This window comes from Mobula birostris, chromosome 19 (assembly GCF_030028105.1).
Source record: "Mobula birostris isolate sMobBir1 chromosome 19, sMobBir1.hap1, whole genome shotgun sequence".
Lineage (NCBI taxonomy): Eukaryota > Metazoa > Chordata > Chondrichthyes > Myliobatiformes > Myliobatidae > Mobula > Mobula birostris.
In genome coordinates, this window is record NC_092388.1 from 23415820 (window position 1) to 23436631 (window position 20812).

A 20812-nucleotide genomic window follows, 5' to 3' on the forward strand; every position below is an offset into this window, starting at 1 on the left:
TTGGAGTTTCACATGTGTGCAGGTAGAAGGGAAACCATAGGGGGTTGTTCGTACAGAAGGAGGTCAGGTGAAAATCAGAATCAGGTTTATTATCACCAGCACGTGATGTGAAATTTGTAAACTTAGCAGCAGCAGTTCAATGCAATACATAATATAGAAGAGAGAAAAAATAATAAATAAAATAAAATAGTAATAATTACTGAAGTAGATCAATTACAGAATACGTATATTGAATGGATTTTAAAACCATGCAAAACTACAAACGTTTGTATATTAAAAAAAGTGAGGCAGTGTCGAAGGGTTCAGTGTCCATTTAGGAATCGGATGGCAGAAAGGAAGAAACTGTTCCTGAATCGCTGAGTATTTCGAGGGGAGCAAACAGTCAACATTTTGGTCTGAGGCTCTTCATCAGGGCAAGAAAAGAGGGGGTAGAAGCCAGAATAAGAAGGTGGGGGGGTTGGGAAGGAACACAAGCTGGTAGGTGATAGGTGAGACCAGCTGAGGGGGAGTGGGGATGTGAGGGTGGGGTATGAAGCAAGAAACTGGGAGGTGACAGGTGGAAGAGATAAAGGGCTGCAGAAGAAGGAATTTGATAGGAAAGGACAGTGGATCATGGGAAAAAGGGAAAGAGGGAACCAGAGGGAGATGATGGGCAGGTGTGAAAAAGAGAAGGGATGAGATGCTAACCAGAATGGAGAATGGTGGAAAAGCAAAGGAGGGAGGGGGAAGAAATCAGCATGGAGAAATTGATGTTCTTGCCATCAGGTTGGAGGCCACCCAGATTGAATGTGAGGCGTTGTTCCTGCAACCTGAGTGCGGCCTCAACTTGACAGCAGAGGAGGGCATGGAGAGACATGTCACAATGGGAATGAGAAGTCGAATTGAAATGAGTAGCCACTGGGACATCCTGCCATTTGCAGCAGATGGAATGAAGTATGGGTCGCTGGCTTTTGTGCTTGACAAAGCATTGTTCTTTGTGCTTGGCTTCAAGTCGCAGCTCTGAGCCAGTGAACTGCAGCACAGTGCACGTTTGCAGCGTGCCAGTTCCCTGTCAGTGAAACTTCATCTTGAAAAGTGCAGCCGCCCTTGTGTCTATGAGCTCAGCAGTCAGTCACCTGCATCATCTGTGCTGGAGTTAAAATGTTGCACTGTGGTCACTGAGAACTGTGCACTGATGATAATATCACAATTAATTATTTATGTTTCAATTGTACAAATTGACCTCGTCTTTGATATTCTCTCTGTAGCATACCATTTATCCCTTTGCACTTTCTATTTAGATCACGACTACTTTTGAAATGCCTGTGTAATGAATTTCTGAGCTGACCATCGTGGTCTAGGAAAATTAACATGGGCTAATCGCTTGCTGAGATTAATGAAACATTTCTGGGTAATAAGTACATTCAAAATGTTAATCCAACTCCTCCACGCGCCTTGCATGCAGTAATGCCTCCTGGTGACTCTCCAGCCTTAGTGGTATGGCTCGAAAATACAAAAAAAAACAAAAATCAATTGCAGTTATACCAAAACGGGAGTAAAGGTTTTCAGGGATAATTATAAACGTTTTGTAAATATTTAATTTTTGAATGAGACACCAAGAAGATAAGTTTTATGGTGCACCATTTGTGCGGAGGTCAATGCATATCGCGCTTTAAAATTAGAATTGAATGTTTTGCATTGTACTCCTTCTCTTGAGGATGTAAGTAATTGTCCGGAGTTGTGGATTTTCCCATCTGCTGACAATTTGCAAAAATACTGCTGCTGGTTTTTATCACTGCATAAGCAGTTGTGCTCTGAATCTATATTTCAAGTGCACTCTCTTTTCCTTTCCAAACAATTTAGAACATATGTACATGATAGACAATAATCACACAGGCAGATTGCAAAGATCTGAGGAAATCTCCTATTTGGCATCATCTTTAGACTTTGCCAACATAGTGTTTATTTGTTTTTGTTCTTTTTATCAAGAGCTTTGGAGCCTGCTTTTGTGGTTTCTTCCACTTCATGGAAATTGAAAGTTGAGGTTCTGTTTCTGTCCCCTTCAGGAGAAGTGAAATAAACTTATATGTTTGGAATAAAATAGCCAGTGACCTTTAGGGTTGTATTCAGTACTAATGACGTAGTAGGTTGTCAGCTGGGCATGTCAGTTCCAGTGGAGATTGCTACTAAGGTACAGTGGAGTGTCTCCGGTAGGAGATGTGAAGACTAATGAAAGAATGCAAAGCCATGGAATGAGTGAAGATTTTGCACGTTGACTGCTGTCATTGAGTTGGATGAGGTACTGGTAGAGCAACCACTTGGTGGCTTATAGTAAGTTGGGAAAGTTCAGTTGTATTTTTTACGGAGAATTCCCATTTGGACTTACTGTTGAGCTAGATTGGTCAGACAATCACCAGCTGAAATTCGTGATACATATTAGCTTTGTCTTACTGAAAGGATGTTGAGGTTGCTATGGACTAGTTAGACTGCAGGGTCTGCCTCCATCCTGTATCAATTAACTCCAATTATATCTCGGATCTTGACCTCTGCTAATGATGCAAAGATAGGTGGAGGTGTAGGTAGTGTTGAGGAAGCATTGAATCTGCAGAAGTACTTGGGCAGGCTGGGAAAATGGGCAAAGAAGTGGCAGGTGGAATACAGTGTAGAGAAATGTCTGGTCGTGCACTTTGCTACAAGGAATAAGGGCAATGATTATTTCCTAAATAGGGAACAAATTCGGAAATCAGAGGTACAAAAGTTCTAGAGGTCCTAGTGGAGGATTTCCTAAATTTTGAGGGAGCTAGGATGAGCATTTAATAAGATGTTGGTCAGACTGCTTCTGGAATATTGTGTGCAGCTTTGGGCCCCATATCTAAGAAAGTTGTGCTGGCATTGGAGATGGTCCAGAGGGGGTTTATGAGAATAATCCCAGGAATGAAAGGGTTAAGCTATGAGGAGTGTTTGATCTCCTGGGCTGTTACTTGCTAAAGTTTAGAAGTATTGGGGGCGGGGGGTGGGGGGAGGATTTCATTGAAACCTACTAGATATCTGAGACAGAGTGGACATGAGGGTGATGTTTCTGATGGTGAAGAGTCTGCAACCAGAGGGCACAACCTCAGAATAAAAAGACACCCTTTAGATTGGAGCTAAGGAGCAATTTCTTTAGCCAGAGGGTAGTGAATTTGTGGAATTCATTGCTATAGACAGGTAGGTCATTGGCTATATTTAAAGAAGAGGCTGATAGTTTCTTGATTAGTAAGGGCATTAGAGATTATGGGGAGAAGGTTTTGAGAGAGAATAATGAATCTGCCATGATTGAATGGTGGAGCAGACTTGATGGGTTTAATGGCCTAATTCTGCCCCTATGGTCTGTGGTTGTCTAATGACTCGCCAGCAATGATGTGTAACTGACTGGATGAGGGTGGGTAACAGTCCTGAAGGCACCCCTGTGATAAGGGTAGTGGACCGCAGCCCTTGGTAGTGGATATTGGGGTTCACTTTGTCAGGTCCACATTTATTTTTCTGCAGATGATTGACTCATTGGCCTGGCTCACCTGCAAGACCACATAGGGACAGTCCCCATAAAATATTCCCCAATTCCTCCCAAAGATTATTTGTTGGATATACAAAGCAGATTTTATGGTTAAAACGATACTGAAGGAAACTGAATCCATGAAAGTGTCTTTGAAATTTCAGTCTCCCTCTTCCCTCACCGTGCATCAGGCACATACTTATTCAAAACTAGCATACCAGTCTAGTTTAAAGTGAAGAGAGTTGGTCAATATCGCAGTTAAAAATATTTACTAAATATGTTTAATAAAAATGTGATTAGATTGGTGAGATTGTGAATAGAAATTAACTAAAATAATTTTGTCCCTTTGTATCAGTTACAGGAGTCGAATACAGATAGGCCCCTGATTGACACATCTCCTGTTCTGAAGAAACTGACAGATTTTGAAGAGACAATTGGAGTGAATTTTATCCACATTCGTCTCCTGGCTCGAGCCTTCACTTTGCGCACTGTTGGATATAATCATCTGACCCTGTGAGTTGAGTGAATTCTGCTTCACCTCCACAATGGGGTCAATAGCTGTATTAGTGATGACTTTTTGAATTAAGCTTTTGAATTGTCCAATTTGATATACTCATTCAAAGTAATTCTAACAATAAGCCTATTCTGAACTCAGCTTCATGTCAAACAATTCGGTCATTTAAGCAGAACTCAAAGGTCATTCGCACAGGAGATTCTGCAGATGCTGGAGTCCTGGAGGAGCTGAGCATGTCAGGCAGCGTTTCTGGGGAGGAAATCTCGATGAAGGGCGTCGGCCCAAAACGTTATTGCTCTCCAAAGACGATGCCTGACCTGCTGAGTTCCACCAACGTTTTGTGTGTGTTGCTGAAAGATCGTTCTCCTCTACCCCTCCCCCTGTAAGGACATGCTCGGCCTTCCCCCTTTCTCCTGCCTGGCCACGTTTGGTCTTTCTCCTCCGCACCTTCTCCCCCCCCCGGCTATCTTGTTTGTAGTACAATTTCTGGCATGTGGTCAGCCTAGCAACGTTGGTGGTCTTATCTTCAGTTGTTGCCCCTTTGAGAAGCAATTCTTGCTATAATTAAAGTTAGGGTGGCCCAGTTGCTACCTCACAGTTGTAATGATGTGAATTTGGTCTGGGGAGTCCGCATGTCCATCTGTGATCGCTGGTTTCTTTTCTTCACCCCACAGGCATGGTAGTAGTTTAAATGATCACTGTAAATTAGCCCCAGTGTGAGTAAGTGGCAAAACAAAGGAAAGTTGATGGTCTTGTGAGAGGGAATAACCTGCAGGGCGACAGAGAAATGGGAATGGGACTGATGAGATTGCTCTGCTGGAAGCTGGTATGGATTCTGTGGGCAGAATGGCCTTCAGTGGCATAATGTTAATATTGCAAATGCAGTATGAAAAAAAAATGAAAGAAGTGATCTATGGAAGGGAACGAACAGTCAATATATCAGGCCGAGACCCTTCATCAGAGCTGTCTTGGCCCAAAACGTGACTATTCATTCCTTTCCATAGATGCTGCCTACATGCTAAATTCATCCAGCATTTTGTGTGTGTTACTCTGGATTTCTGGCATCTGCAGAATCTTTTGTGTGCACAATTGAAATAGTGTTAATTTCTTTCTGTATTATTTTATGAACTTTAATTTCTTGAGTTATATTATTGAACTAAGTAGTTGAGCAGCCAGGATAAAGAGAGTTTATGGTTGTTTGAAAAATCATAGGCTTAGGAGTTGTGCTGTGCTGTTTAAAGTACTCTGAAGACCCAGGACTGTTATGCCATGGATTGGTTTGATTGTAAGCCTGCTGTTACAAGTGTCTGTTGTGTCTCTGAATCGCTGATTGCACACTTGCCCTCCTAAAGGGAAGTATGGCAGGATATAAGGACACAAGAACATAATAAATAGGAGCAGGAGTAGGTCATCAGGTCCGTTGAACCTGCTCCACCATTCTATAAGATCATGGCTGATCTGGTCACAGATTCATCTCCACCTACCTGCCTTTTCCCCACAACCCTTAATTCCCCTGCTATGCAAAAATCTATCCAACCTTGTCTTAAATATACTCACTGAGGTAGCCTCCACTGCTTCATTGGGCAGAGAATTCCACAGATTCACCACTCCCTGGGAAAAGCAGTTCCTCCTCATCTCTGTCCTAAATCTACTCCCCCGAATCTTGAGGCCATGCCCTCTAGTTCTAGTCTCACCTACCAGTGAAAGCAACTTTCTTGTCTCTATCTATCCCTTTCATAATTTCATGTTTCCATAGATCTCTCATTTGATTGAAAGTGCCTTAAATAAGGAGTTGAACAGCCAGAGCTTTTCAGAATAATGGGACCAGTTCATGAGTGTCAGGGTTGGGGGAGGGGAGAGAAACTTGGAGATTAGCCTGGTGAATCTCATTTGCACCTCCTCCAGGAAGCATTTAAAATGGAAATGGATAAATATTTAATGTATCAGGAGAAAGCGTTGTGGAGAAACGCTGCAGAAGAGGAGTTGATGCCAGTTTAGATCAGCCAAGATCATAATCCTATTGATGTTCCTATTTTCTTGTACTCTTATGAGAGAGACCATACGAGAATCAGAAATCAGGTTTTATATCACCAGCCTATGTCGTGAAATTTGTTGACTTTGAGCCAGCAGTGCAATGCGATACATAATAGTAGAAAAAAATCATGAATTACAGTAAGAATATGTAAATTAAGTAGTGAAAAAATGGAGATTAAAAAAATAAGTGAGGTAGTGTTCATGGGTTCAATGTCCATTTCGGAAATCGGATGGCAGAGGGGAAGAAGTTGTTCCTGAATCATTGAGTGTGTGCCTTCAGGCTTCTGTACCTCCTTCCTGAAGGTAGCAATGAGAACAAGGCATGACCTGTGTGATGGGGTCCTTAATGATGGACTCCGCCTTTTGAGACATCGCTTCCTGAAGATGTCCTGGATTCTACAGAGGCTAGTGTCCATGATGGAACTGACTAAGTTTACAACTCTCTGCAGCTTACTTCGACCCTGTGCAGTAGCCCCCTCCCCATACAGCCAGTGATGCAACCAGTTAGAATGCTCTCCATTGTACAACTGTAGGTATTTAAGAGTGTTTTAGGTGACAAACCAACTCTTCGCAAACTCCTAAAGAAGTGTAGCTGCTGTCGTGCCTACTTTTTAGCTGCATCTTGTAGAGTGGGAATCTTTAGAGATTAACAAATAGGGTTGAAGGTTAATAAAAGGTTAGCTTTATTTGTCACGCGTACATTGAAACACAGAGTGAAATACGGCCAACCAACACAATCTGAGATGTGCTGGGGGGCAGCCCATGCTTCCAGCACCCACATAGCATTGCCCATAACTTACCCGAACTCATACATCTTTGGAATGAGGGCAGAAACTGGGACACCCAGAGGAAACCCACGCGGTCATGGGGAGAACGTAGAAACTCCTTTCAGACAGCGGTGGGATCTGAACCCTGATCTTATACGAGCTGCAATGCTACTTTGCAGGCTTTCTGGCCCTTTGAGCTTCCTCTGCCATTCATTAAAGTCCTGGCTGATCTTCTACCTCAGTGCCATTTTCCAGCATGGCCCTATTTTGCTTAGTTTCTTTGGTAACCACAAATCTATCAATCTCTGTGTAAGGGGTTTCTTCTTTTATGTTACTGCGTAGGCTAATTAAAATGGCTTCTTTGTTATGTTAACTGCTGAGAAAGTTCTCCTGCTAGCAGCTTGTTTGAGTTATATTATTGATAAGAGAGCGAACGAACCAATTGGGATAGATGTTATTCTTTCTTGTGCGTCTGTAAGCTATTGTGATGCGCGGGTTTTTGGGGCAGAAGGCGCGATGGGGAGAGGGAGAGTGGACGCGGTGCTGTGAGCTGGCTAACGGGGTCGGGCCCCGAGCAGGAGTCTGAGGTCCAGGGTCTTCAGCAAGGAAAGTGGAGACAGAGACAGACTCGTGTGGAGCGTCTGGTCGACCACCGTGGTTGGTCCCAGGCGGCGGGTCGAGGTGGTCAGAGGGGATCGAGTGGTGAAGAGAGGATCGTCATTAGAGCTCTAACTGTTTGTGCATGAAGAGATTGAACTTTGATAAGTTTGGCGCCTTTTATTTTCCTTTTATATTTTATCTCTATTAATTATATAGATCCAGTAATATCTATAAGTTGTAATTCATTTAATCGTAGATGGTGTATCGTCTGTTATTTGGTGGGGTGGGGTACATCACACAGCATCCACACAAACTTAATTACCCAGTTTGGTGGGGCGGAGGGCTGCTTCCCCTAGACAACAGCAAGTTGAGCGACCCTGAGGCTTAGCATGGGGGCTACATCTGTTTTGAGTGGGCACAGAGAGCATCCTCAACCCTTTTAAAGAATTCTAAAGGTTCAACACCTCCCCTCCCCCAAGTTGGTGGACCTGCTTGTAGATTGAGAATTTGTACACTCACTAATCCTGTAAAGAATTTGTCCTCTGTCAACCCGTGTGATCAACAAAGTCTCTGCAAGGCTGTTTGTGAATTCCTTACTGATTTGACCCGTTCTTTTAGAGATACACCATGGTAACAGGCCCACAGGCCCTTCCAGCCCAACAAGCCCACGCTGTCTAATTACCACCATGTGACCAATTAGCGTACCAGCCCGTGCACCTTTGGAATTTGGAAGGAAGCCAGAGCACCAGAGGTTCAATTCAACCCATTTCTTGAATTCTTATCCTTAGCTGTCCTTTTCTCAAAACTTTTACCCATTAAATCTGATCAATAAGAACTGGCAGACACGTTCAACGGCTTGATTGTCACCAGCACACACTTAAAGGTTAAACGTGGACACAGCACTGTGACGTAGCGGTTTACAGTGACAATGATCAGAAAATAGTTCAATTCCTGCCGCTGTCTGTTGCGTTTGTATGTTCTCTCCGTGACCTCATGGGTTTCTTCCAGGTGCTCCAGTTTCCTCCCCCATTCCAAAAGATGTACGGGTTAGTTTTATTAATTATGGTCTTGCCAGGTTGGTACAGGAAGCACGGCAAAACTTGAGAACTACCTGTAGCACATAGGGTTATGTTGGTTGTTGACACAAATAATGCATTTTCCTGTATGTTTCAATGTATATATGACAAGTAAAGCTAATCTTTTTCTTTTAAAAATGGTTTGCTGAACTTTGAGAGAAGGGCAGCAATGTGAGACTAATGGAATGGCTCTGCCAAAGAACACATTGGGCCTAATAGTCTCTTTCCATGCTGCACATCTCCGAGATTCTTAGGAATCAGTTCACAATAATACACTTGATCTATCTATACGATTCCAGATCTCCCCCCTCCCCCATTATTCATTCTTAGAAGTCCATCATCTGGAAGTTAGATTGAGCAATGTTCATTTGCTATCAGGTAGATCTATTCACCTTTACAGAGTACTGCCCTGTAACTAGAGGTTACAGCAGTAGAACACTTGGATTTTCTACTGACATTACTTTAAGTTTTTACATTATTCCACATGCTCCCTGATCCCCTTGAGAATAAAAAAAGTATCTGTCTCTTAAGTAAGCATTGATGATTGATTAACAACTCTGTCACCGGTTTTGATGTCCAAACTGTTAGAAATGATTAATTTTACCCTCATAATTAATATATAGCCATCCTTCAGTGACTAGTTTCTATGCAGTATTAATGCTGCTTTTGTTGGAAAATGTTTCAGTAGTATCTTTCTCTCTGCTCTAAGTATTTACTGGTTTCTGACTAGGAGACAGTTCTAGTGTCTGATCCTGAGTTTATTTATCTATTTATTGATTTATTGAGATACAACGTGAAGTAGACCCCTCTGGCCCTTCGAACCGCACCACCCAACGATCCCCCGACTTAACCCTAGTCTAATCACGGGACAATTTACAACGACCAATTAAACTGCCAGCTGGTACGTCTTCAGACTGTGGGAGGAAACCGGAGCACCCGGAGGAAACCCATGCACTCACAGGGAGAGAATGTACAAACTTCTTACAGGCAGTGGCAGGAATTTCAAGCAGACGTTTACAACTATCATGACTGTTCACACTGCAGTAGTTTAAGTCGATGGGAGGCAAAATTCTTTCCCTGATTCTTCCCCACCACACCAGCCCTTCCAACTTCAAGCACGTTTATTAACTTCAGTCCAGAACCATTAAGCAGTGAGTAAATGCAGGAGGTGGAATGTGCAGATTTATTTTGAAAAGTCAATTTAATTTATGTTTTGGATCCATTAGAAAATATATTTCTGTATCTCAGTAATTCCACTGAAATCAGTAATAAATCATTCAGGGCTATCATACATAATCCTGATGACAGGTTCTGACTGCTTATTTTATTGTCAAATAATCTTAATAGTATTGAAATGAATTCAAAAATTCTACTGATTTTTGTACGTTAGGTATCATTCTGAACATATTGCTGAATGTTTTTTCTTTGGGAATTATGGTTTGATGCATTAATAATACGGAACTAAAAAGGATCCATTTCCTTGTCTGAAGGGCTTGAATGAGATTGTCTGCTGAAGCTGATTTGACGTCAGTGACTTTGAATAGCTTTTCCATTGAGATAACAAGCTATTGCTGCCTCATTAGAGGAAGGCGTGTCCTCTCTCACAAAGCTTTTTTTCCTCACTAAAATAATCTCCCAGTTGAAGGTGAAGACTGGAGACTGGTTTCAATGGAAGGTGAAGGGGTGGGTGGGTTTTTAAAATGAGCAAAATATCCATGGTGAGGGAAGTGCATCTCAGATTGAACTTGGAAATGAGCCCTTATGCTTTATTGGCTGGCTGTGACTCTAAAATGTGAAATATTGGCTATGTCAATTCTTACTTACAAGTAACTCTTATCAATGTATGGGAAGTGACTGAGCCTGCACACTTGAAACTTTACTAAATGGTGGCTGTTTGCTTAGTTTCTTTGCTTTGCTTGTGCTCGCTGTTTTGTACAATAAAATTAATCTCTGGAGCATGTTAGAAGCATTCAGTCTACCCTGACTTGACAGAAATGCTGCAGCTGGTTATGTCTCAATCGGCACTGCTGTCTTGTAGTTGTAGTACTGCCGTTTAGGGGTTCTCTTTTGATGGTTTAGCACCATTTAAATATTTTAAAAAAGCCATAGCAAAATCCATGAGATTCAACAGTTTGAAACCCCCATTCCTGCAATTTGTGTCTAGAAATCTGTGCACCAGTGGAGGACATACCAGACATTAAAATGAAGTCCATGTGCTCTTTCTTAGGTGGACGTAGGAGGTCCATTGGCATTTGGAAGGAACAGGGGTGTGTTTCATGACAACTTACTCCCCCTCCATTATTCTTCCCTCAGCCAACATCACAAAAAGAAATTACCTTGTCATGGGCACATTGATATTTTGTGGGAGTGTGCGTACAAACTAGGTACAGCATTTCCTACATTGCAACAATGAATTTTCTTTGTAAGTGCATCATTAGCTATAAAATGTTTTGGGATGCAATGAACTGAATGTAAAGGCACTATATGATTGTACGTGGTATACTGGTTAGCACAATGCTTTACAGTACAGGTGACCCGGGTTCAATTCCTGCTGCTGCCAGTAAGGAGTTTGTACGTTTTCCCCGTGACCGCGTGGGTTTCCTCCGGGTGCTCTGGTTTTCTCCCATAGTCCAAAGGTGTACATACCGGTTGGCAGATTAATTGGTCATTGTAAATTGTCCCTTGATTAGGCTAGGATTAAATCAGTGTTTCCTGGGTGGTGCTGCTCGAAGTGTGCTGTCTCTCAGTAAATAAATAAATAAAAGTCTGTCTTCAGCATACAGTTGGCATTTGTTGGATGTTTTTCCGTAATTTGTATTGACACAGGCTTCACAGTAGCTCTACATATAAACTCTTATAAAGTATTTAATCCTAGATATGTCATAATGTCCTTAAGAGTGCTTTTAATCTGCACAATAGTTTGCTCTGTTCATTTACAAGAATGTCAGATAAAGGAAAATAAATTGAACTTTATGAATAGAGCTGTACAACACAAGATTCTGCTTTAATCAGAGATGTAAAGAACAGTCTTTGGATGCTTATGAAGCTAGTCAACAGTCATTTTTAATCGTGCCCTAAAAGCTCTTTGGTCCATGTAATTACAGGGACCCAGCATAATTTGAGTGCTTTTCAATTTAATTTGTTGTTTGCTTAGCACTCATTGATTTTCTAGGTATTGATCTTTCTTTTGCAGGGGTCACAATCAGAGGATGGAATTCCTTGGAGACTCTATAATGCAATTGGTAGCTACTGAATACTTATTCATACACTTCCCAGACCACCACGAGGGCCACTTAACGGTGAGACACACTCAAGCCATTATTATTTAAATTAATATCTTATAAGGATCTAAGCGTTGTGCCAGGCCTCTGTAACTTTTCTCATAGGTACTTATTTATGCCCCGTCACGCCTACTGTGGGCCATAAGCCACCGATGGAATCTCGACAGAGTTCTCTGTCCTGGGTTTGTCTTTCAAGTTGCCTCCAGGAGTAGCCCATCTTGGTGTATCCTTTCTCTCCCAGGGATGAGGGGCTTGGAGCTTCTGTTGGCATTTCCGTAGCACTGGGTTTTTACAGGCTTGGGGTTGCTCGTCCCATGCCCAACCCTCCTTTCACAGCTGGGCTAGGGAACGTCCATGGCGGAGTTATCTTTTCTCACCTTGGCATAAATTAACAACTTCTATCAAAGCTCCTCGCATTTTTTGTAGCATTGAAATGTTTTGTAAATCTTCTAAAATAGGTCAATAAAAGTAGTTATGAAGCGATGTAAAGTTTTAACATCGAGCTTATTTGAAAATTCTTATGATGGGTGACCACTTCCATTTACTTTATCTTCTATTTCCTGTTTTATCACACTGTTTGCATTTCCATTATCAATTCTTAGTCTGCGATTTTTATTGAACTTCTTGCTCTGCCACTGGCCTCTCCCACCAGGGATGATGAAGTGCTGTGTCTGTACAATTTTCCCTGCTCTCTCTGTTTTTGTTCCTTGCCCTCAGTGATTGTGATTCTTCATTTTTGATATTCAGTTTTCGGCTTTGATGTTCAGTTAACAGCGGAGTGCAATGAAAGAGATCATTAAAAGATAATTACTGGATGAATGTTTATAATTGAAAAGGCACATCATATCTCAGGCTTTTGTTTATTTCTTCAGTACCACCCTGTATCAGAACTACAGTGGATCCTAATAAGCCATGTGTCATGCCAAAGAGCATGCCTTATTTCTAACCAGCATCTTTGGGTTTGCAGTTCCATTATATCCACAATCATTTTTTAAAAATGCGTACAATGTGGTACTTGTAGTTATTTTTTGTTATTTTCTTTATATTTTGTTTGTCAGTTAGCTTTCTTCCCCACCCTTTGTTTTGCTCTCTACTCCTGATTTTACCAGAACCTTGTCTGTTCTTAGACATTTTCTGGTTCAGGTTCTGCTCACCTCAGTCAGCTTGCTGTGTAACTTCGGGGGCAATTTGCCGTGTCCTGGTTACTGATGTTGTGGGTTTGCTGCAGGAGTCCTGGTAAGTTGTGGCAGTGCAGTTTTACGATGGTACAGACAGAAACCATGACGAGTGCTTAGCGTGGTATCGTTCCTGTGGGTTCATTTGTTCCAGAGCTACAGTAGTCTTGCAAAAAAATCTGAAGGGAAGGTCAAAAATGCTGGAAGCAGACTGCAGGTCACTGACCTGAAACATGAACCTGGTTTCTAGGCATCAAACCTACCAGATTTTTCATTTCTCAATAAGAGATGACATTATGTACAAGAAACTACAGCCATTCAGAAATTGCTAAGAATGTTTTGATGAAAGAACTTCAATTTGAAATGCCCTCTTTCTATACAGATGCTGGCAGACTTACTGAGTGTTTCCAGCATTTCCTGTTCTACTTTGCTTTTACATTACTTTGCTTTAGCTTAATACTGAATGTTGGAAGGAGGTGGTTGTAACTGTGTTCCTGCTGGGATTGTTGTCGTTGTAGTTGCTGCGAAGCTCCCTGGTCAACAACCGCACGCAAGCCAAAGTAGCAGAAGAACTGGGCATGCAGGACTTTGCTATCACAAATGATAAAACCAAAAGACCTGTAGCGCTCCGAACCAAGACCCTCGCTGACCTTTTAGAATGTGAGTGCTTTGTGTGCATTGTGTTACATAAGCAGAACACCGCTTTCTGATCTCATACAAGTTTATACTAAATGCTTTATTTTTGTTTCATTCAAATGCTCATTGAAAGCTACTGAATGTTGAAAGACCTCGATAGAGTGGATGTGGAGTACATGTTTCCTACCAACCCCACCCTATTTCTGCAACTTTTGGCTTACCAATGATAGAACCAAATCTTTTAACATCGTCAGCTTGTCAGATGATTGCATTTCTTACACTAATGTCCAGAAGATACATTTTGCTGAATTGGAAAGAGATCAATCCCCCCACCACATTTCATTGGTTCTCTCAAACTATGTGGTGTTTAAAATTTAGAAAAAATTAGAAGTGTTACTTATGATCCCTCTATTAAATTTGAAAAGACTTAGAGGCCATTTATTCAATACTTCCATATGATGTAATTTGACCTTTTCCAAACCTACTCTATTTCTTTTTAGTATCTGTTGAGGGGAGTAGAGTCAACGACACTAATGATTTTTTTTATGTTTCACAACAGCCCATGTCTTTTTTTTCTGTAGCTTAGTTGGTTTATCTTGTTAGATTCGTTTTTTTGGGGGGTATTTTTTTTTTCTTTTTTCCTTTTTCATGTTAATTTGTCTATATATAATATTTGTATCCTGTAAGATTGGGAGGTTCAATATCCATGTATTAACTGGGTTTATATTTATATATGATAATTACAACAATGTAATCCCAATAACTCTGTATGATTACTATGTTATGTTAAACAGGATTGAAAAAGAAAAGGATGTTTCCTACAGTGGGGGAGTCTAGAATCAGAGGACACAGCCTTAGAATGAAAGGACGTCCCTTTAGAGCAGAAATGAGGAAGAATTTCCCAAACTGGGGTCCGTGGACTCCTTGATTAATGGTATTGGTCCATGGCAAAATAAATGTGTGGAACCCCTGAGCTAGATGCTGGTGAATCTGTGGAATTTGTTGCTACAGGTGGCTGTGCGGGGCAAACCATTGGATATACTGTATTTAAAGTCGAGTTTGGTTGGCTCTTGATTAGTAAGGATGTCAAAGGTTACAGTGAGAAGGAAGAAGAATGGAGTTCTGATAAAGCAAGAATGTAGGAATGACAGAACAGACTCAGTGGGCCGAATGGCCTAATCCTGCTCCTGTGTCTTATGGCTTAATGGATGACACTCCTTCCTCTGTGTTGGAAGGATAGAGATTTGCTTCTCACTCCAGAATGCAAAAATCCAGGCCGATGTTCCATTGGTCTGCAGCTGGAGATGTCTTCCTTCATGTAAGGAGTTAAACCCAGGCCCATTCTGCCTCATGGGATAACCATAAAAGACCTCGTGACAACACTGAAGGAGAGCAGTGAGGATATCTCCAGTGTCTAGGCCAATATCATCTCTCTGTCTCTCCATATCACCAAATTAGATTATCTGTTTGCTACTTATGGGAGCTTACTGTGTTCTACTCAAACATACTGCCCCATTTCATACATTGCAATAATGGCTGTACCCCACTGTGTGCAAAGGTGACACGAGGAGTGCTGTCGAAGGCGTATTTTTTTCCCTGTATCTCTTTTAATTCATAAATATATGCTGATTCCTGAAGCCATGCCCAACTTGTAGTATTAGATGCACAGTAATTTGAGAAAAATCGTGCAGAAGGTTAGGCTGTTCACAGTAAAGTAAAAGCTTTATGACTCTCCGCCTGTGGTACATGCAAGTTATGATGTGAGAAATCTACCATCTTCCATTTCAAAGTACATTTGCAGCCAAAGTTTGCTTGATAATGCTCCTTTGAAGCATCTTAGTGTGTTTAACAGTGTTAAGGGTGCTATATAGATGTTGTTAAATAACCAGCTTAAATTTTAAAGGAAGGTACTGTATCTCATCCAGAGAGAGGATTCAAGGAAATAACTGCTTTCACACAGCCATCTCTTGTGATCTTACTTGCACTGCCTATAAAGGTGGTGGAAGCAGCTTCATTCATCACTGTCAAAAGAGAATTGGATGCATACTTAGTTGCACAGGAAAAGAAAACAGGGCTCTGCTGAGGAACGAGTGGCGTAGGAGTGGGATTAATTGGCTCTCTCTCTCAAAGCACTGGCATGTGTGATGGGCTAAGCAGGTGCTGTGTGTTGCCATGGTTTCTGCAATACAAAAAGGGCATTCTGATACCATCGCAAGGGCATATTTAGAATGCCACTGGTTGAGTGTGGAGTTGAAGGAGGGAATGGGGTCAGGAGGCAGTAAGTCGCAACTGAAGTACAGAGGCCAATGATCTCATGGGAAATCTAGGCTGTTGCCATAGCTAAATTCTGCATTTTCATGGTTGTTAAATTAGTGAAATTGTTCTATTATTGTCATATGACTGAGGTACAGTGGGCGGGGAAAATGGCTTGCATACCGTTCATATGTTCATTGAGGTAATACAAAGTTAAGCAATAGCAGAGTGCAGAATAAAATGCTATAGGTAGATAGTAAGGGGCAAGGTCACAACCAAGTAGATTGTGAGGTCAACAGTACGTCAGCTTGTACGAGGGAACCATTTGATGGCCTTAATGATAGTCAGATAGAAGCTGTCCTTGAGCCTGTGGTACATTCTCTGAGGATTTTGTATCTTTGGCCTGATGGGAGGGGGGAGAAGTGGGAATGTTTGTGGTGTGTGGGGCTTTTGATGATGGTGGCTGCTTTACCAAAGCAGTGAGAAGTGTAGACAGGGTCCATTGAGGGGAAGCTTGTTTCCCTGAGGTACTGAACTATGTTCACAAATCTAGATTTTGTAGTCACGAGCAGAGCAGTTGTCGTACCAAAGCATGATGCATACAGATAGGATGCTTTCTGTGATATATCTATAAGCATTGGTGAGGGTCAAAGAGGACATAGGGTCATGGAGAGGTACAGAACAGAAACAGGCTCTTTGGCTCATCTAGTCCACACCGAAACAATTTAAACTGCCTACTCCCCATCAACTTGCACCAGGACCATAGCTCTCCATATACCATTACTATCCATGTACCTATCCAAACTTCTCTTAAATGTTGAAATCGAGCTCGGATGCACCTCTTGTGCTGGCAGCTTATTTCACACTCTCACGAGCCTCTGAGTGAAGAAGTTTCCCCTCGTGTTCCCTTAAACTTCTCACCTTTCACCCTTAACCCATACCTCTGGTTGTAGACTCACACAAACTCAGTGGAAAAAGCTTGCTTGCATGAACCCTATCTATACCCCTCATAGTTTTATATACCTCTATCAAATCTCTCAATCTTCTATATTCTAAAGAATATATAGTCTTAACCTATTAAACCTTACCCTAAGCTCATAACTTTTCTATAACTGCCAGATTTCTTTAGCCTCCCAAGGAAGTAGAGGCGCTGGTGAGTTTTCTTGGCAATGGAGTCAGTGTGGTTAACCAGGACAAGCAATTGGTGACGTTCACACCAAGAAACTAGATACCCTCAATCCTCTCAACCTCAGCAGCGTTGATGTACAGTAAACAAGAGCATGTTTGCCACCACCTCCCACTCTCCTCTTTCCTGAAGTCAATTACCAGCTCTTTTGTTTGACTGAGATTGAAAGGTTGTTGTCATGACACCATGCTCTTTAATTACTTCCTCTTCTCTGACTCATCATTATTTGAAACACGGCCCTCTATAGCGATGTCACCTACAAAATTTGACGGAGGTCTACTCTAAAGAGCATGTTTGGTTAAAATTTACATTTTATGCTGGAGACGAAGTCGTTTTAAAACGATAGAACACTGACACGCAGGGTAACGTCTATCATCGGTTGCTGGTGTTGGTCAGCAGTTGTATTTAACCTGGAGACCATTTGATTCCGTTGGAGGTGATAGAATCAAATGTATGGGAATGATTTGAGGCAGATAAAGAATGCACACACTTAATGTTGGTGACCAGTGACCAGTTTCAACTCTATTCAAGCCCTACTTTCTATCCACTGCTGCCCACCCCCTCTTTCCCCTTCTCCCAACCCAGTCCCCCTGCTCCATACCATCTGTTGTAGTTACAAGGTTCTGGGGTTGGTATATAAGAGGCTGCCACTTTTCACACTGTCAGCAATGATCATGTTGAGCCCAACCTGTGCTTCAGGTTCACCTCTCATGGAGTGTCTTCACAGCTTCCAGTGCCTGCCACCAGCCCTGCCAGGGCCGTCCACAAAGTGTCCCTTTCATAGTTTTCAAATGTGTCTGATAATCTGGGGTATTGAAAATAATAGTAACATATTTAAATACTTAACGTGAGTATAGCATTAATACATTTATTTAAAACTTCATTCATCGTGTTAATTAATTATAACATTAAGAGCATTTCAGATATTTTTTAATATAAAACAAACTGCTTCCTTTCTGGTGCCTTTTTTTATCTAGGTTGGTGACACTGTTAACTGAATGGGACCAGGCTAAGTGCCCCAGCTAGGCGTGGCCTAAAACTGAGGGGACTGATGTGACATGTACTCACCCCCTCGCTCGGTGCATTATGGAGCTGCTGCTAGATTTGCTGCTGTGAGAACAGTCTGCCTCAGTATATTGGCACTCGAGCAATGGCTACTGTTAAAGGACACATGTTCAATAAGGGCATGAGGTGACAGATTGTCTTTCAACAGGATGTTCTTGAGGGGTTTCCCCACAAACTTAAAGGTGTGCCTGAAACTGATACAACATTTTTTTTTGAAAATAGATGTTTCTTTAATCTTTGAATGCTGGCAGGTAGAACATTAACTTAAGAGGTCATAGGTCCTTGGATCTTTAACAGGTTTTAGTAAGACCCAGGGACCTAGATTTGAGTAGTTGTACTGTTTAGACAGGGAGTGGTGAATCTGTGGAATTCTTTGCTACAGGCAGCTGTGGTGGCCGAATCTTTATGTATATCTAAGGCAGAAATAGATAGATTCTTGATTGGTCAGGGCATGAAGGGATATGGGGAGAAGTCAGGAGATTGGGGCTGAGAGGAAAATTGGATTAGCCGTGATGAAATGGCAGAGCATTCTCGATGGGCCAAATGGCCTAATTCTGCTGCTATGTCTTAATACATTATGATCTTATGATTGGAAGGAAACTGTTTTAACTTGGAGTGTCGTTGAGATCTGGAACTCACAAAGTGAAAAGGTGGTAAAGGTAAAAATCCTCATTGTTTTGCAAATGCTCCTGCACAAAGACTTGATGTGCTGAAACTTGTAGAACTGTACACTGTGAGCAAGGAAGTGGCTTGAGACTATCGATGCTTTCATACATCAAGGACACAAACTGAATGGGCTCATTCAGTGCTGAATACAGTATATCTGTGACTGGGGAATTCAACAGATGCAATATGGTCAACATTAATAATGCGTCATTGCTAAAACTTAATTTTCCCTTTTACTTAGCATTCATAGCTGCACTTTATATCGACCAGGACCTAGATTATGTCCGCACCTTCATGAATGTATGTTTTTTCCCAAGACTGAAGGTCAGTACATTTCAATGTAAATCTTCTTACTGTTGTGGAAATCTTTACATCTGATATTGCAGATCAATTTCAATCTGATATTGGAAATATTGCAGATCAATTTCAAACTTGTGCATCAGTATTTGGAACTCTAATTGAAAAAAGATTTTATCACCATATATGAACTTCAGAATTGTGCATCTCATTTTAATACTAACCAGTGATGTTTTCTGACAATTTGCAAATGTCAATGCTGCTGTCAGTAGAACATAACAATAATACTTGTAAACCAGCATTTTCTTCAGTGTACTTGTGCTTTTTATTTCCCTGTGGTGTAGTTTGTGGCAAGGCTCCCAGACAGATCCATGTAAAGCTATATAGAATTGGTCTGACTCCTAGACTGTTTTGGTGCTACTGTGTTACCTATGTCCTATCACTTGTTTGCTTCAGAAGATAAAAATTTATATGTTAAGTATGCAAAGGTTATGTTTGATGGAAAAAATAAAGTGAACAAGTTAATTCAGTCGACATGCACAGGTTGTAATTTTTAATGGCCTTTCTTTTATGTTGCTGCAGGAGTTTATACTGAACCAGGATTGGAATGACCCTAAGTCTCAACTACAACAATGTTGCCTGACCCTCAGAACAGAGGGGAAAGAGCCCGACATCCCTCTGTACAAGTGAGTTTTATTATGTGGAGCGAATGCAAATGCTTTTGTTTTGTGAAGATCATTAACTGCAAGCCGAGATTATAAATTTTCTTCTGTGCCTGTCTGCATCACCAGAATTATTGCGTTCCTCTCTGGTCTCATATACTTCAGATTCAAAGAGGATTGTTGGAGCATAACTAAATTGTTATTCAATTATTTGTAATCAGAACACTTAGTAGTGTGATTATTCTGCAATATTTTGGAATGCAATGCTGAGATGGGTAGCCTCCATAGACTATGTATTTCTCACATCAAATTTAGCAGACGAAGATATGAGGAAAATTATTGTGTTCCCAGAATTAAGCACCAACTAACCATTGCGAATGTTTTAATGCAATTTTGAGAATTTTTATCCTCTAAAAACAAATTAACATCGAAAAATTATTAGGCAGTTTGTTTTTCTTTTCCTATTAAGGCCTCACTGGAGTCATTAATGGCAAATTGATATAGTATTCCACAGTTGTACTGTCAAAACAAGAGTAAATATTTTACTCCAAGTCTGGCTTTATGCAAGGTTTTGCAGCAAAGAGTAAAGTATTTAAATATTGCAGATTTTGGTCTGGAATTGCAGATCTTGTCAAAACTATGGACCATGTACTACCAGCGTCCCACCTTTTATTCACTACAGCCACATGAGGATCTACATGTTTCCACTTTACCACTCACAGTTAATTGTAACAAGTTCAATTTTCATAAGATTTGTTCTCCAAAGCTTAGCCTTGACTGAACTGTAAATCAAATCATTAAGTTGAACTCAGTTACATGGAAATAAAGCGTGTCTTCAGGGACTGTGTTCGGCTGTAGTCTGATGAATCACTCTGAAATATTTGCCTTCTCATTATTAGCTAAAACGTTGTCTGACTGGAAACCATTTTAATAACTGAACATTGCTAATAGAAGATCATTTTAAAAGTTAAACCTGATGAAAAAAAATTAACTATTTCCTGACTGCAGGACGACTTAAGTGCTTACGTTCCAATACAGTGTTGATCAAATCTGAGGTCAGCCTGTAATGTTTAGATAGGCACATGAATG

The 20812-nt window shown here is 41.1% G+C and overlaps 1 protein-coding gene across 2 annotated transcripts in view; it reads left to right on the plus strand.

The window, feature by feature from the left end:
* The window catches only part of drosha (drosha ribonuclease III), a 164247-nt gene that overhangs the window by 108847 nt on the left and 34588 nt on the right, over positions 1–20812 (plus strand). For both annotated transcript variants that reach the window (XM_072283348.1, XM_072283349.1), the window contains 5 exons: positions 3867–4024; positions 11696–11801; positions 13477–13618; positions 19006–19088; positions 19644–19747. In XM_072283348.1, the coding sequence (XP_072139449.1) occupies positions 3867–4024; positions 11696–11801; positions 13477–13618; positions 19006–19088; positions 19644–19747 (593 nt within the window). The remainder of the gene's footprint in view (positions 1–3866; positions 4025–11695; positions 11802–13476; positions 13619–19005; positions 19089–19643; positions 19748–20812) is intronic.